At 26.9% G+C, this 16,556-nt stretch overlaps 3 protein-coding genes across 3 annotated transcripts; all 3 read right to left on the minus strand.

Annotated features, from left to right (window-relative positions):
- Positions 1-1,323: 1,323 nt before the first annotated feature.
- Positions 1,324-5,248, minus strand: OCT59_002972 (uncharacterized protein; the record flags this gene model as incomplete). The annotated part of the gene is made up of 5 exons (XM_025331189.2): positions 1,324-4,136; positions 4,221-4,551; positions 4,632-4,804; positions 4,876-4,948; positions 5,009-5,248. 5 exons carry the CDS (start codon positions 5,246-5,248, stop codon positions 1,324-1,326), a joined length of 3,630 nt encoding a protein of 1,209 aa, XP_025172001.2.
- Positions 5,249-8,962: 3,714 nt separating this feature from the next.
- On the minus strand, positions 8,963-9,286 carry OCT59_002973 (uncharacterized protein; the record flags this gene model as incomplete). The annotated part of the gene is made up of 1 exon (XM_066145312.1): positions 8,963-9,286. One exon carries the CDS (start codon positions 9,284-9,286, stop codon positions 8,963-8,965), a length of 324 nt encoding a protein of 107 aa, XP_065996045.1.
- A 3,813-nt stretch (positions 9,287-13,099) lies between these two features.
- OCT59_002974 (uncharacterized protein) lies at positions 13,100-13,378 on the minus strand (the record flags this gene model as incomplete). The annotated part of the gene is made up of 1 exon (XM_066145313.1): positions 13,100-13,378. The coding sequence occupies one exon, from the start codon at positions 13,376-13,378 to the stop codon at positions 13,100-13,102; it is 279 nt and encodes a 92-aa protein (XP_065996046.1).
- Between the last annotated feature and the right edge of the window lie 3,178 nt (positions 13,379-16,556).

A 16,556-nucleotide genomic window follows, 5' to 3' on the forward strand; every position in this document is an offset into this window, starting at 1 on the left:
ACGCGCTTTTACTATCATATCGGATCATAAAGCAATAACTTTTATGGAAGGTCAATAATGATTTGTTTTATTCATACCATAAACTACCCCGAGAACATAATAACATAATTCTGAAATGATAACAGATAATATACAGGCAACGGATCTTTGATAAACTGGAACCTTTCGATGTATCGGAACGATTATTTAATATAGTATAGTATAATTTACGTCGAATTTTCTAATGAAATAGATGAATTTGGTTTATTGAAATTGCCTGGCTTTGCAAGTAAAAATAACTACAAACCATTTTCATTTTTTTTACAAGATCAAAATCCTATTTTTTTTTTGAAAAAAAAGTTATCCTTAGAGAATACAATAAAAGCTTACACAAATAAGACGAAATAAATCGAATAAAAATTCATTATAAGAGTGAATTTGCATTAAATTTAGACGATTTCTATTTTGTACACGGGGTGACGGGTGTTCAAACACGGGTTTCCAAAAAAGTAAATTTTCTATTCTGATCATTTAATGTTGGGCAGAATTAATTAAACGAAAAAAAAACAGGAAAAAAAGAATTTGCCAAAATCAACTTTGACGCTTTAAGTAAACTTACCGAACAGACAAAAATACGTATACTGCATATTCCTTTTAAATTATATTTATTAAAATTTATTTTTTTTACATTAACTTTATAATAAAGTCACGTGATACGTTTATGAATACAGTGTAAATTAAGAAATTTTCTTAAATGACGAAATTTATATCTTACTAAAATCTTAATCGTAAGGGTTAAATTAGAATATATAATCCTAAACAAAAAATAATCCTAAAATTTCTACCTAAGACCAAAATGCAAATTGCATCTATTTAACAAAATATTAAGGTATGAATATTTAAAAAAAACTTATATACAATGTCCTATAATTTAAAGACTGCCATCTTATAAAAACTAAAACTATTGTGTTTATCAGTTTATGGTGTAATAAAAAGCACAAATTTTTCATAATATTTTCTGATATAGAGATGAAGTTCCAAAAATTTACGATATGAAAATATATTTTAATGAAACAATGAAGAAGTCGCTGAACATCCAGCAGATAACATTTTCAATGGAATTTGTAATTGTGATAGATTTTAACTTTGAATTTCTAATTGTTGTAAAAGTGTATCTGATTTCCTTCAAAAATTTAAACATCCATTTTCTAAAACCTTCTCGTATAATAAATAGCATTTTCTATATTTTTATCAGTTCCTTCGCCTCCTTCATATAAATATGCAAGATTTTTTTGCGCATTGAGAATTACTCTATTTTGTAATAAATAATAGTATTTACTTTATTCATTTCAGTCCCAATTCATTCATAAAGGTATCGACTTTATATTGAGCATCACTAAATCCTTGATCTGCCGATTTTTTGTAAAATTCAAATGCTCTAACTTTATTTTTACAGACACCCTTGCCTAATTCATAAAAATTACCTAACTTAAATAATGGTAATTTATTATCATCTTCTGCGGCTTTATGGTACCAATTATTAACTTCGCCTAAATCGCTTGCTAGCTTCTCATCATTTTCAATAGGATCAACTTGAATATTACTGCCAGCTGCCTCATTATATAATTCAAATCCTTTTTCTTTATCAATTTCAGTTCCAATACCATTTACATAGTAATATCCGAGTTGAAATTTTGCACTTATATGTCCATTTTCAGCTGATTTCTTATTATATTCAAATGCTTTGATTTCATCTTTCTTAACACCATTTCCTAATTCATAACATTCACCTAAGCTATATTGTGCTACTCTATTTCCATTTTCTGCCGCTTTATTATACCAATAAAAAGCTTTCTCCAAATTTTTCTTGGTTCCTTCACCATTTCCATACAAAAATCCCAAGCTATTTTGTGCATAATTATTACCATTTTCAGCTGCAATTTTATAATATTCAAATGCATTTGCTTTATCGATTTCTGTCCCAATTCCTTCATAATAACAATGTCCAAGTTGATATTGAGCATCTACATATCCTTTTACAGCTGCTAATTTATATAATTCAAATGCTATTGTTTTATTGATTTCAGTTCCAATTCCTTTATCAAAACAATATCCAAGTTGATATAAAGCATCCAAATCCCCCTTTTCAGCTGCTATTTTATAGTATTCAAATGCTTTTCTTTCATTTTTTTCAACACCTTTTCCATAATTATAGCAATTGCCAAGATTGTATTGTGCCACTATATTTCCATTTTCTGCCGCAATGTTATACCAGTAAATAGCCTTTTCTAAATTCATTTCTGTACCTTCACCATATTCATATAAGAATCCTAAACTATTTTGTGCAAAATTCTCTCCTTTTTCAGCCGCTATTTTATATAATTTAAATGCCTTTTTCTTATTGATTACAGTTCCAATTCCTTTATCATAACAATTTCCAAGTTTTGAATTCATATTTATATCATCAACAAATATTTTAGAATAGTCAAAATCTTTTCGCTTATTTATTTCAATTTCTTTATTACTAGATAGATATTTGCTTTCTTTAGCCAATTTATTAAATAATTCAAATGCTTTTCTCTCATCTTTATCAACCCCTTCTCCGTATGCATAATGCTCACCTAATATAAATTGTGCATGCTTATATCCTTTTTCGGCTATTATCTTTGCAAATTCAAATGCTTTTACTCTATCTATTTCAGTTCCAAACCCAAAATCATAACAATAAATAAGTTGAGACTGTGCATTTATATATCCTTGTTTAGCAGATTTCATATATAATTCAAATGACTTTCTTAAATCTTGTCTTACACCATCTCCTAATTGATAGCATCCACCTAAATTATATTGTGCAAATTTACATCCATTTTCTGCTGCTTTTTGAAAAAAATAAAGTGATTTTTCATAATTAGTTTTCAATAATAATTTCCCAATACAATATAATCCAAATCGACTTAAGCTTTTGTGAAATAATACTTTATAAAGATTAATTTTTTTTGATTTATCTGTTTCAACTCTCGTTTTCACATTATAATATTTTTTGAGATTATTTTTTGCTATAATAGTATTTCCATTATTTGCTGCTTTTTCATACCAACATTTGGCTTGTATTGTATCCACCCCCGTTCCAATTCCTTGATAATAACAATCACCAAGTTGCAATTGAGCATCAGAGAATTCTTGTTTTGCTAATGTTTCATAATAATTAAATGCTTTAATTTCATCTTTATCAACTCCTTTTCCTAATCTATAGCAATTAGCAAGAGAAAATTTTGCAGTAGCATTTCCATTATCGGCTGCTATATTATACCAATTAACAGATTCTTTTTCATTTTGTACAGTTCCAATACCAAATTCATAACAATTTCCTAAATAAAATTGCCCAATAACACTTCCATTTTCTACGGATTTTTGATACCAATGAAATGCCAATTTTATATTACAGGTAGTTCCATATCCATCATAATAACATTTAGCAAGATATACTTGTGCAATTGAATAATTATCCTCTGCCGCTTTTGAAAACCATTCAAATGCTTTAATGTCATCTTCTACGCCAATATTATAATAGTAAAATAATCCAAGAAACCAAATATATTGTGTTTTATCTTGATTTTCTGATAACCATTTTATAAGTTGATCTGTAGTTTGATTTGTTTGTAATATTTGTTTACTTATCAATTGTTGAGCTTGATCAAAAGTTATACCATTATCATGTTTTTTAATAATGAATGCAATTAGCTTATCAACATCAAGAAAATTAATTAGACTTATCGATGATCCTGTTACTTGATTTACTTGATCTGATGCATTTGCATTTGATGGACTTCCATATTTTTGATTCGAGGCCATTCTATTTTCATCTTCTTTTATAATGTTTGATTCATCTTTTGATATTATTATTTCATTAATTGAACCCTCGAATTTTTTGTTTGAACCAGATGGTATACTATTTAGTTCGCTATTTGGCATTAATTCGTCATTTAAATCCTTGGTTCTTTTGCTTGATTCTGAAATTATTTCATCTTCGTTCCTCGAATGGGTTTCTTTTTTTTCATTAGTATGATCAGTGGTTGTATCAATTTCTATTATTGATTTAAGAGTTGAAACAACTTCCCGTATATTTGGACGTTTATTTGGTTCACCTCTCCAACATTCTAATCAATTTAAAAATAAATAATTCAATTAACATACAGTATATAAAAAAAAATATCGATTAAAAAAATTTAATTGACTTTTACCTCTATATAGGTCACTATATTTTACAGGAGTTCCGTCAATAATTTTTTCTCTTTTACCCTTTAATATTGATAACATTAGACTTACGCTATGATCAACTTCATGGAAAGGCTTATATCCACTTGAAATTTGCCATAATAAAACTCCAACGCTGTATACATCAGATTTTTTATTTAATTTATATTTTTCTTTATCATCAAAACTTTTTGGATCCACATAAGGCATTACGCCAAGTACTTTTGATGTAGAACTTGATGCTTCAATAATTTTTTTTGATAAACCAAAGTCCGCTAATTTAATATTTTTCTGATTTATAAGAATATTGTCTCCATGCTTTATTACAAAAAAAAAACCGAATTAAATCAATTACAGTAAATCAATTAAATAAAAAAAAAGTATAATTTTTATATTACCAAATCACGATGAATAATATCTTCCCCATGTAGAAATTCTATAGCACTAGCCAGCTGCGACGCTAAGTGATATTTGTCACTCCAATCAAGTTCACTAAAATGGTCGGTTAAATACGTATTCAATGTGCCGCTATCGGCATATTCCAATACAAAGGAGCAATTTTGGATTGCATCTTAATAAAATAAGCTTTTAATAATAAGAAAGTAGGTTTTATTACGTTATATACAAATATTTAAAACTTACCGAATTTTACATTTGTGATTCCGTATAGTCGTATAATATTTTCATGACAATCAACACTTCGGTGTAGTTTTAACTATATAAAATTAGTTAATTTTATTTAATCGAAGTTTTTTAAAATAATTAAATTATATACCTCTTTTAAAACTTCTTCAAAAGTTTGTTTATTATTAACGTTAACAAAGGATTTCAAAGCGAAAAGACGATTGGAGTTTTCCAAATTAACACGATAAACATTTCCGTACGAACCACTTCCTTTCCATTGAATATCTTTGAAGCTTTGATATTCATATAATTTGATGTTTTCATTGTCAATTGATTTCTTCAACCAATCAATGTAATAATTTAAATCTTTTGTTTTGGTATCTTTTGACATTTTTTTTTATTTTTTTTTATTTTTTTTTTTAAGAAAGAAAAAATAAACTAGGTATTTCAATGATTGCGAAATTAGTAATTATTGAGCTGTCGTGTAAATCATTCTTATTCCGTCTTTTGATTGTAATAAAAAGGATTCATATGATCATCTGAATGCACATGTATGTAACTATTGTAACATGTAACATGTAAGTAGCACAACTTTTGCATTAAGGATAAGCTGTCTGGGTTTTATATATTGAATTTTAAAATAAATAATATAAAAAAAAAAGAATTTTTCCAAAATTTTTTAAAAAAAGTTTTTGATCAATGAATTAATGATAATCTGTTGTATAAAAAATATTTTAAATAAGAAAATCACTAATTTTTTGGTTTTATTTAGGACATTCTCAATAAGTGATTGATGATTGGTCAAAAAAAAAAAAAAAAAAAAATATCAGAAAGTTTCAAGAGAGGATTTTTTCGATATAGAATTATTTTTTTAAGAAATTTTTAAAATAAATAATAGAGAATATGATACAAATATGACTTAATATCAACCTATAAAAAAGGTATTGTATGCTCAAGCTTATAATTCTATTGATTTCGTCACAATGACACTATGACTCCATAATCCTATCCCTTCTTTTTTGAAACATTTGATTTAAAGAAAATCCTTTTAGGACTCTTCTTCTAAACCTATTTACACTAATCACTATTGCTTATTTCATAGACAAATTAGTGGCTTCAGCGATGATTAAGGTTAAAATTTAAAGCTAAAAATTATAAACAAATTCCATCAAAATCAAAGAAATAAATCAATGAAATTTGATGTTAATGATCAGCTATGTCGGTTACAGGACCGAATGATCGGTGAAAACGACCACTACTGCTGAGAATAAATATCAAACAAGAAGAAATGAAATCACTAATAAATGTTATTAACAGTTAAAGTCTAATCACAACACAAGGCAAATATCATCATGTTATTTTTTACTGTAGCTAGTTATATTGTAATTTTTTCTTTTTATATTTTTTAAATTTGAGCACTACCGACTCTTTAACAACTCTCAAAGTAAGATTACAATAAAGAAGTTAAATTAGGAAATTTTTACGTTCATAATAGCTAATATCACATTCGGAAAATTCTGGATCATGTATATGTGCAATATGCAACGAAGCCAAGAAAAAAAATCTTAATCATTTAGGCGTCACCAAAAAAAAGAAGCTAATAATCTTTTTTTTAACGTATTATTTTGAAAGATATCATTTATTATCAAAAAAAAAACAAAATAATGTATAAATAGATTGATAATCATTTTGAAGAATAATACACCAAAAGATTATTTCGTTTTATTTATGTATTTATTTATTTTAATAAAAATGGATATGATGAAATATTATCTACATCTCTAAAAGTACAAGAAGTCGTTGATAAAGTCATTTATCGATCAATGAGTCGATAGAACCCAACTTGAAATGGATAAACATTATTATGTCGTAAACTACCATTATTTGCGATGCACCACACAATTCAGTACGAATACGTTATTTGTCACACCATTTTATTTTTTATTTTTATTTTTAAAATCCATGTGAACAAGATTACAGAAAAAAAGCCAAACGTTATCTAAACTATGCTATAATCAAACCACCGCCCGAGGACAGCGCCACCCTGGTGCGAAATAAAGGGACCGTGGGGAGTCAGCTAAAGCATTCCCACCCACCTAACACTAGGAAGAAGCTAAAGGGATAATAAAAGTAAAAATGGTCTATGGGGATCTAATAAAATTAAAATTAGGTAAATATTGACAAATTGTGAATAAGAGAGTATCTCTATAAGATTCCCAAGTACCACTATGTAAAAAATTGCAAGTGGTCCACCTAATGTTATTTGTCACATCATGTACTCACGTACTCACTAAGTAATTCCGCAGCAAGTCACGTGATAGCGAGAAGGGAATACCTGTTGAAAGATCAACAAGGTTTTCAAAATAAAAAATCAGTAACGCTAACACGACTTTATTTATTCCAATAATAGTTTTCTACTGTTCTTTATTTCGGAAAACAGTTTTACTATAAACTTTATCAAATAAAATATTTGATATTAAAGCAAAACAATTCATTATATAAAAATAAAATAGATTATCTACAGCCATTCTACGATAACTATACCGTATTTTACTTATTATAGGGTTGCTTATTTTCGAGTACAAAATATTTTTTCAAAATTTACTCATCAAATATCATCTGATGATCATCTGATTTGTTGTATATGTTCTTTATCTCCCCACACGAACCTGTTTTAAACCCGCTTTATTTTCTAATATAGAATCTGAATCAGAAATTGAGAAATTGGTAATGAGCGAAACTGATGATGAAAGTAATATTCTGGATAAAATGATCATTTTTCTAGTTTTTATTCCGAAGATACTCAGACATGTGATCATTTTTCTGAAAAATTTTTTATAGGGTTATTATATGTCTGGTTAAATTTTACAAGGAATTCAATAAATTTTACAAGTTGCTTATTTCGAGTACTACAAAATATGATGTTGCTTATTTTCAGAACTTGATTATTTCTAGTAAAATACGGTATATCCATGATTGTATACGTATACCCTAGTTGTTTCAACTATCCTTAACTAGACGCCGATCGATCTGGCTATAGAAAGAAAATAAAATCCTTCATATATTAGTATTGTGACTGCAATTTATGTAACATTGTCATTGACCATAATACTTGTTTGAATTAGGATTGTTCTATATAGTCTCTCCATTTAAAAATTTAATTTAAGGCTGATTATTCTGATCAGTTATTGAAAAATGTTAATTACTTTTTTAAGTGTAGAATCAAAAGAAACTGAAGTGCAGAATCAAAAGATCGTCACTAAATTTGGAAAGGCCGAAAAGGAGAATGAATGAAGCCCAAAAATAAATAATGACCACGCTTTTACCCGCCTGGATGTAACAAGGGAAAATACTAGTACAGATCTTAACAATATAGTTAATTTATCACACATATCGGACGTAAATGCGAAACTTTAGATTAATTATAATCAGTACGAAAATGTAATAGAATCAAAAAATGATATAATCGATTACGTAGTACCCTTTTATTTGGAAAGTTATTATCGAAATTTAATAATAAAGTTCCAATTTCAAGGTTTCCATGCAAATACATATACATTTATATAATAAATACATCCGACTTTCCTACATATTGACTTTAAATCATGGGGTTTTTATTGCTCAAATGGATGATTACAAAATTGACAAATTTTATGTACTTCACTTATCATTTCTTTTTAAAACTATAATATATGCTGACTTGAATATATCATCACAAACGACGTAAGCATTCTATCGTTTTTTAAAAACATATTTTTCATATATATCGTAGTAATAATTTATTATTTGTTTAATAAAAAAGGGGTAAAGGTTGTTTTATATATTACTGTATATAAGTGTTATTACATCAAATTAGCGAGAAAAATGAATGTACACAAAAATGATTTTACAACGTAAAATATTGATCATAAAATTTAAGTATCTTAAATAATTTCTTAATAAATCTTAATGAATTGTGTTTGTGATAAATTATTTGGAAAGAATATTTTTCTAATTTCCGAGAGTCGATTTTGCCAAATATACTATAGACGGCGATTATCAATATTTCATTAAAAAGATAGAAAACGGATTATTATTACCATTTTGAGTTGTAAAAATTACAAATTTATGTAAATTTTCTAAATAAATTTGATAAATCATATTCTAATTCGCAAGGGGCATTGTTTAAAGTAAATTTTGCATTGAAGATAGAAAATTGATTAATCTTATTTTTTTTTATGGGATTTTTATAAAAATTATCAGTGGCTTCTTCTATTTTATTTACTTTACTGGAAAAAAGTTTGATAGAATCGCTTGTTTCTTTACAATTAGAACAAATTTTTGGAGATTTACTTTCTTTTATTATCTTGCAAGCATTATTTTCGAAACAGATATTTTGAGCACATGGCGGTGTTCCGCAAGTTTTTTGTCCATAATTTTTTGATGCCATTATAACGAAAGTAAAAAAAAAAATAAAAAAATTAGGATGGCGGGGTTATTATAAAAAATAGGGTTTTGTATATAGTTCTATTTCCGTTAAATAATAGTACGTTTTCGGATATACAGTAATTATGTCGTTATCCCGTTATTTAACGTTCGTTTTAATCGATTTAGAAAAGAGTTTGATATAATCGTCTGTTTCTTTACAGTCGGGACAATATTTGGGTTGCTTTCTCCTAGTTTTTCTATTATCGTTTAGATCTATTTTTTGAACTTGATACGGGTGAGTTTTCTGTTCATAACTTTTCAATTGCTTTTTTTTTATTAAATACACCGAAGGTAAATATTGCGTATCTTAAAGAAATAAATAACAATATGCATGAATTTTTTTTTTGTTCTTGTTTTTTTTTCTTTTCTCGACATTTTTATAGAAATATCGGAAATATGCGTAAGGAAAAAAAATAATGACATAATGATACCACCATTTTTGTTTTTGTTGTATTACAGGTGCATTCAATAACTGTCAGATATTGCAATTTTACTTATACACGAAGAATACGATTATCTAAATTAGGGAATTTTTAAATATTAAAAATGTATCCCTTGGTATTTATTCACTATAAAAAAGTTCAAATAATAAGTAGTTATACATTTTATAATAAGGATCTACTATCTTCTAATTAAGAATTAACCAATTATGTACAATACAACTTGTGTCCAAATAAAATTTATTACAGAAAGCTCGATTCATAATGGCATTATCTTATCATGGGAAAATCAATAATCAATTGTTTATGATTACCTAAAGATAATCTATCTTGTAGCATTGAAGATCCATTTACGACGTTTTTGTATCATGTGTATTATTTTATTATTAATTTTATTTATCTTCGTGGGATGGTAAATTTGAGTTTAAGAATTATTGTACTGCCTGTACTACAAATAATAACACGAATAAAATTGCATGGTGTTTCAATCCGTCTTATATATATGTATATATATACTTCCGGTTTTTTAGACGGAGTTAATCCGATGTTCATTATTTTTTATAACAAATCCGTTTATTCGGCGGATCCGTGTAATGTCGAAATGTACATCAAACAAAATTGGTATCGAAAGTGGACTATCTAAAATCTAAAGTTAAAACTGATCGACAATCTCGCTACATAGCCCTTTTGTCGAGGAACCTCTAAGGCTTATGGACTTGCGACAGCAGGACCATACATAGTGTAAGACCTAAGCCCGTGATAAATCACGTTTACCACCTTAGGCTTAACAAAATAATACTTTATTAATAATATAAATAAATAAATACAATAATATGCTTGGTTTAATAATACTAAATAATAATTAAATTAATATCCTAATATTCAAAATAAATTCCCAAATTCGTATCCTAATTTCCACAATGTCAATATTCATGCCTTTATATATGAATCTATAAATGGTCTCTTAAAGAAACATTCTGCGCCTGTTATCACTATGTTTTACTGCAAAAACCTAAAATTTTATAACTTTGTACTCCTAAGAACTACAAGTACTATTAGTACTTGTTATTTTTCATGTTTTTGAAATTTTCATTTTTCTTCGTTTTTTGATCTTCAAAACCCTTTCCTTAAATGTAAATAGTCTAATTATGGATTCTTCATGTTTCCCAATCACCTGATAATCGTCTGACCTAAATCTTTAGTTTAACGTCATCTCGGACGTTACATTTATAACGTTATACAATCTTAAAACACACAAAATTTTAAACACTAATTCTAAATATAATACTACGTCTCATAATTAATAAATTTACTAGGTATATTACGACATTACAGCTGTCACAAATGATCGGCAATTTTTGGCCAACTTTTCAGGGCCAGAATTACGTAAAATGACAATAAAATTCTGGTCGCATTATCTAAAAAAAGAAAGATCTGCATTAAAATATTGACATATGATCATTATATGTATTTTTCGGGTCTACTCCAGCGAATCAAGAATGTGTTATTTAAAAATTTTCTCGTGTATGATATGATACAATAATTAAAATAGTGCTACAGTCCGTCCATCCTCCATCCGGGGATATACTGTATTATGAATATCCGTAAGTTTATACTGTAAAATGATCAACATCTGTTGTGAGAAATTTTAATGCATGAATAATTAAAAAATTGAAAATAAACAAACGCATTGACAGACATTAGTAGTAACCAAATATTAGAAAATTACTAAAAATAAGTGACTATTTTTATCATAGATATAAGATTCCTCGAAGCAACTATAAATTGGAAACTGTTCCATGAATGATCTATCCTTGATAACAACAAAAATCATCATTCACTTCGTTTATAATGACGTAAGGAGCCGGAAGAGTCTCATTCTGCAACTCTGCTGCTGGCTGCTCAAAAACAGATTCAAAGTAAATTTCATCATGTATAATGAGTTATTATTATATAATAAATTATAAGAAGACATTTTAATTTACAACTCTAATATCTTTAGTAAATTTACTTGGTTCGGACTGACACTATAAATATGGCCCAGTAATATAATAAGCAGATGTAACAAAACTATTTATGAACGATATTTTAGATTAAGAAAAAAAAAAATTTTTTTTTTCGGAGTTGACGAGAAATAATAGCTAACTTGTTTGGTTATTAAATAAACTTTGTAAGACCCTGCTGCATGAATGTTTATTATTAATATTTCGTGAGCATCCGGCGGGATTTTTGGCGCTTTATAAGCAGGCCAAAATAGTTTGTCACCCAATGTTGATTCGTGTTTGATATTTCCATGCTTTTTCCGTTTCACGGAATTTTTAAAAGCCACGGAGAAATAATGGATGCAAATTTTTTTATGGGGATCTTATTATAATAGTCTGATACAGCGTGGGTGTACGATATTAACGTAGCATAACTAAACTTAGGTTGTACGTACACCCACTGTACGTTAAGGACGCCCTCTGAATATTTCGTGTAACATTTATCTTTAATACTCAAGGAATTTAAAATTAATGATAACTATTTTAAAAGATTGATTACTATTCACTTTTCAGATATTAAACACGGATTATTAAACTGATTAATAGAGTAATTTTATTAATTTATTCAGCTTTATTATCTTCAATTAAAAACATAATTTTTGAAGCAACAATATTTCTAATAATGCTTAAGGTAAAATAGTGACTTTACAAGTAAGAATAGCTGCAAAAGCATTTCTTTTTTTTTGCGATATTAAATTATTTTTTTTTTTAAAAAAAAAGAAGTTAATCTTAAAGAATCATATAGTAAAAATCGTAAAAAATTAAATAAATTCGTCGAAACGTCGTATAATTATTATTTATAAAGGTCATTGAATGCAAATAACAAGCTTTCGCCACTTCATTTTCAAGTTGATCATCGGTTAAAGTTGTAGACTGTAAAATTGCGTATAACTCTAAAATAATATTTGATGGTCGTATTCCAATTCGTATGGAACATTACAATGACATTAAAAATTAGATTTTACAAGAACGTTACGAGTTTGTACGAAAAAAAAACTCTTAAAAATCACTAATTTAAGTTCACATATATAATCCGTGTAAAAAATGCAATTTAGCTAAAGTACTAAGTACAAAAAAAAATCCTATACAATACCATACCATATAGTAATAGTTTATAAATCATAACTGAATAAAATATCCGAATAAAAATTTATAGACCACCATCTTATAAAAATTATGTAAATCTACTATAATGTTGTGTTTGTGATGAAAATAAAAAAAATTTTATCATAAAAATATTTTTTCGATACGATATAGAAGCGAAGTATCAAATTTACAGTATGTAAATATATTCTAACGAAACAATGAAGAGGTTGCTGAACATCCAGCAGGTAAAATTAAAGATTCGAAACTATTATTATCATGAAAACTTGTTCCATTAAAAAAATCATTTTCAATGGAATTATTTGTAATTTGTGGTGTGGTTATTCGAACAATTCGATCGATAGTATTAGAATTATTTATCGGTCGAATTTGTGCAACTCGATTTCGGTTTATATTGACATTATTTATATTATTTGCCACATTAATAAGTCGTAACGACCCACGTTGTCCACAGTTTCTTGATGACATTGGAAGATATGTTTTCGTTATACTTGCACAAAAAATAAAGCTTGGATACAATATGCTTAAAATCTTAAACCAAAGGAATTTTTAGAGCTTTTTATAAGAAAAATCTTCACTATTACAAAGATTTGTGATAGCAATAAATATTGTACTACATGCTACGTTTATGGAAAAAAAAACACGGAGATGAAGATGAATGCAAAGAATTGATTATGCCAACTAAAAAAATTTTTCCCGTTTTCATTTATTGACAATGACTTGTTCGTTTCGTTTAAATCGGTACCCGCCAAATTGTAGATGATGTAGTGTAATTAATTTGATAACACCTTTATAATTAAGGTTTTTAAAGTTAACCATTTTCTCATGTGACATGGTACAAATATTGACATGTGTCGCGATGCACGTATTGTTGATTCATATCCGCCGATTTGCGGAATTGAGGCCTTTAGTCATTTAGTTTATGATAAAAATGACAAAAATATTCCAAAAACCATTATGGAAATGATCAGATGGACAATACTATCACGTGCATATAACATTTGTAATAAGCGTATGTGAAATTTTCAAAAAACTCATATATTTTGGCATCCTATTATTTAAACCAAACAAAATTATGCTTAATTGAAAGCTCTATTTGAGTAGAATCTACTAATAATATTTTCATAAAAATAAATTTTTATATTAGTTAAGTTATTAATTTTTGTAATATATTATTTATTATTTAAAAAAAAATATTTTTTCTGTAACTTGTGATTCAAATATAGTAAAATTATACCAAAATAAAGCTTTAAATAAGATAATTCTAATGATATTAAAATAAACCTATTATTGACAAGGAGTTAAAGAGATCACATAAGTTTCCCACTATCAGATTCTTGAATAAAATTTGCCTAAGTTTAAAATAAATGATAAAACTTTTTATTACTTAAAATTCTTTAAAATATGATATAAAATAAACAAATAAATAAACAAATAAATCATACCAAGTTTTGCTTTAAGTTCTAGGCTTTTACACCTTTTTACAACTTTACTACACGTTAAAAACCTTTAGAAACAAATAAAAATAGTTACTTATTATATTTAATGTACAAATAACGTGAAAGACTTTTCTATATCATAAACCCATCTAAACGTTAAAAACCCATCTTCTTTCGCGTTGTTTATTTGTGTTTATAGATAGTATATTATTTATTTCAAAAGTAAAAGTTCCATTTTTTTTATCAGTCCGCAAAAGATGATCATGTAACGCAATTAAAATTAGGGGTTGTGAAACAAATATCACGTTTTTCAAAATTAAATTGTTAAATCCTTAATTTAGGCCAGTTCCGAAGATCGGCGCATATGTTGATGATTTTAATATATTCAATATATTCAATATCACTAGTCACGAGATGATCATCCAATAATGTTCCGCCTTTCTATTATGTATTAATAAAACACTAAAAAATATTTAACTAATAACGATAATATATTCGGTTAACTTTTCACATAAATTGGGATAAAAGTTGCTATACTCTGCGTAGCCTGGAGAAATTTTTTGTTTTTCTCTTTGTTAATTTTCCAATTTGAGTTTGATTGAATTTTTTAAATACTATAAAATTTTTCTTTGTTCATTTTAAAAAGGTTAAATTACTAGTAATAACCATGATGTTAACGGAATTAAAGCAGCATCATAAAAGTAAAGCAAGAAGTAAATCACCATCACGAAAGAAAATGAGATAACGGTTAGTACTGTAAAAAAAAAGAAATGAAACTAAAAGAAATCATATCACGCGATAAGGTTCGTTGCAGCTCTCCGTGTAAAATTATTATTTTCAAATTTTAATTTATTATCTTTAAATTCATAACTTCTATTCTTAGCAAATTTACTTAATTCGGCCAGTAATATATATGGATAAAGTAAAAAATTCATTGTAAATAATAATCTTTTAATATTTTAGGTTAATTATGAGAACCTGCATGAATTTTTATTTTTAATATTTCGAATATATAACGGACCAGTAGTATTTTTCTTTTAAATAATATATAGTTAAATTTTTATATTAACAATATAAATTTTATATATAATGCTATTATGTATAACTTTTAAATGGAATCCGAATATTTTATTGCAAATTTACCCTGAAATACAGATAACGCCAAAGCTCAAATATAGTTATATTATTGTATAAATGCCTTTCATGAAACATATTGGTCTATTTGTAACTTCTCCTCTTTCTCCTTCAACTCATAATAGCGGTATTATCACAATTAAAAGGAAACTTTTTCGAAATTTTCTTTGTTTGATGTCATAAATGAAATGCAATATCCATGCATATATTTTTTATTTTGCTTACAAATCATATGTTCAATGGATAATAGTAATCATCTAACTATTTCACAAATATTGTTCATTAATCAACGCCAATGAAATCTTCTATACAGAATTTCATTTTATCATTCAACTTACGATACTCATGAATTGTAATGATAAAGTTTTTTCCGTATTACCAGACGAACTTTTAAGTAATAACTTCTTCATCACAAATCACGATTTAAAATATAATATTTAGAAATAAATTCTTATTATGAAATTATTCGACTATTACGATTATTTATTTTAAAATATTTTTAATGATTTCGAGAAACGTAGTAATTGACAAATTCTAAGTATGATCTGAGAACGGCCTCTATTTGTACACGGGTTTCCAAAAAAAAGATAAATTTATATTTATTTATTATTCAATTCAAATCATTTTTTATTAACTAGGATTCCATAAACACGGAGATTTTCTCGATTGATATTTAATTCCGGCCAGTCAAAAAGACATTCAAAAGCATCTTCGACACTTTAAGTATAAAACTTGCAGAAAGGCAAAAATACACTTATTGTATATATTTTTTGTTGTACTTACCGTATTTTGCGGTTAGTAAGCATCCCGAAAATAAGCACCCCGGCCAGAATTATGGAGATTTTGGCCAGAATTATGAGGATCTTGGCCTGCAAAAAAGTGGTGCATTACGTCATTGTTGATCATTGTTGATCACTTATCATTTGACATTCGGAAATTCGGGTCTTTCCGCCTCAAGTTTGAACATTAAATTTATATTATTGAGGTAGTCTCTTAATTTAATTGTTTGTTTAACGTAGTGCAAAATGATTACCAAATTTGATAAATTCTTTTTATTAAGATTTAACTTTTTA

The sequence above is a fragment of the Rhizophagus irregularis genome, chromosome 11, assembly GCF_026210795.1.
Source record: "Rhizophagus irregularis chromosome 11, complete sequence".
Classification (NCBI taxonomy): domain Eukaryota; kingdom Fungi; phylum Glomeromycota; class Glomeromycetes; order Glomerales; family Glomeraceae; genus Rhizophagus; species Rhizophagus irregularis.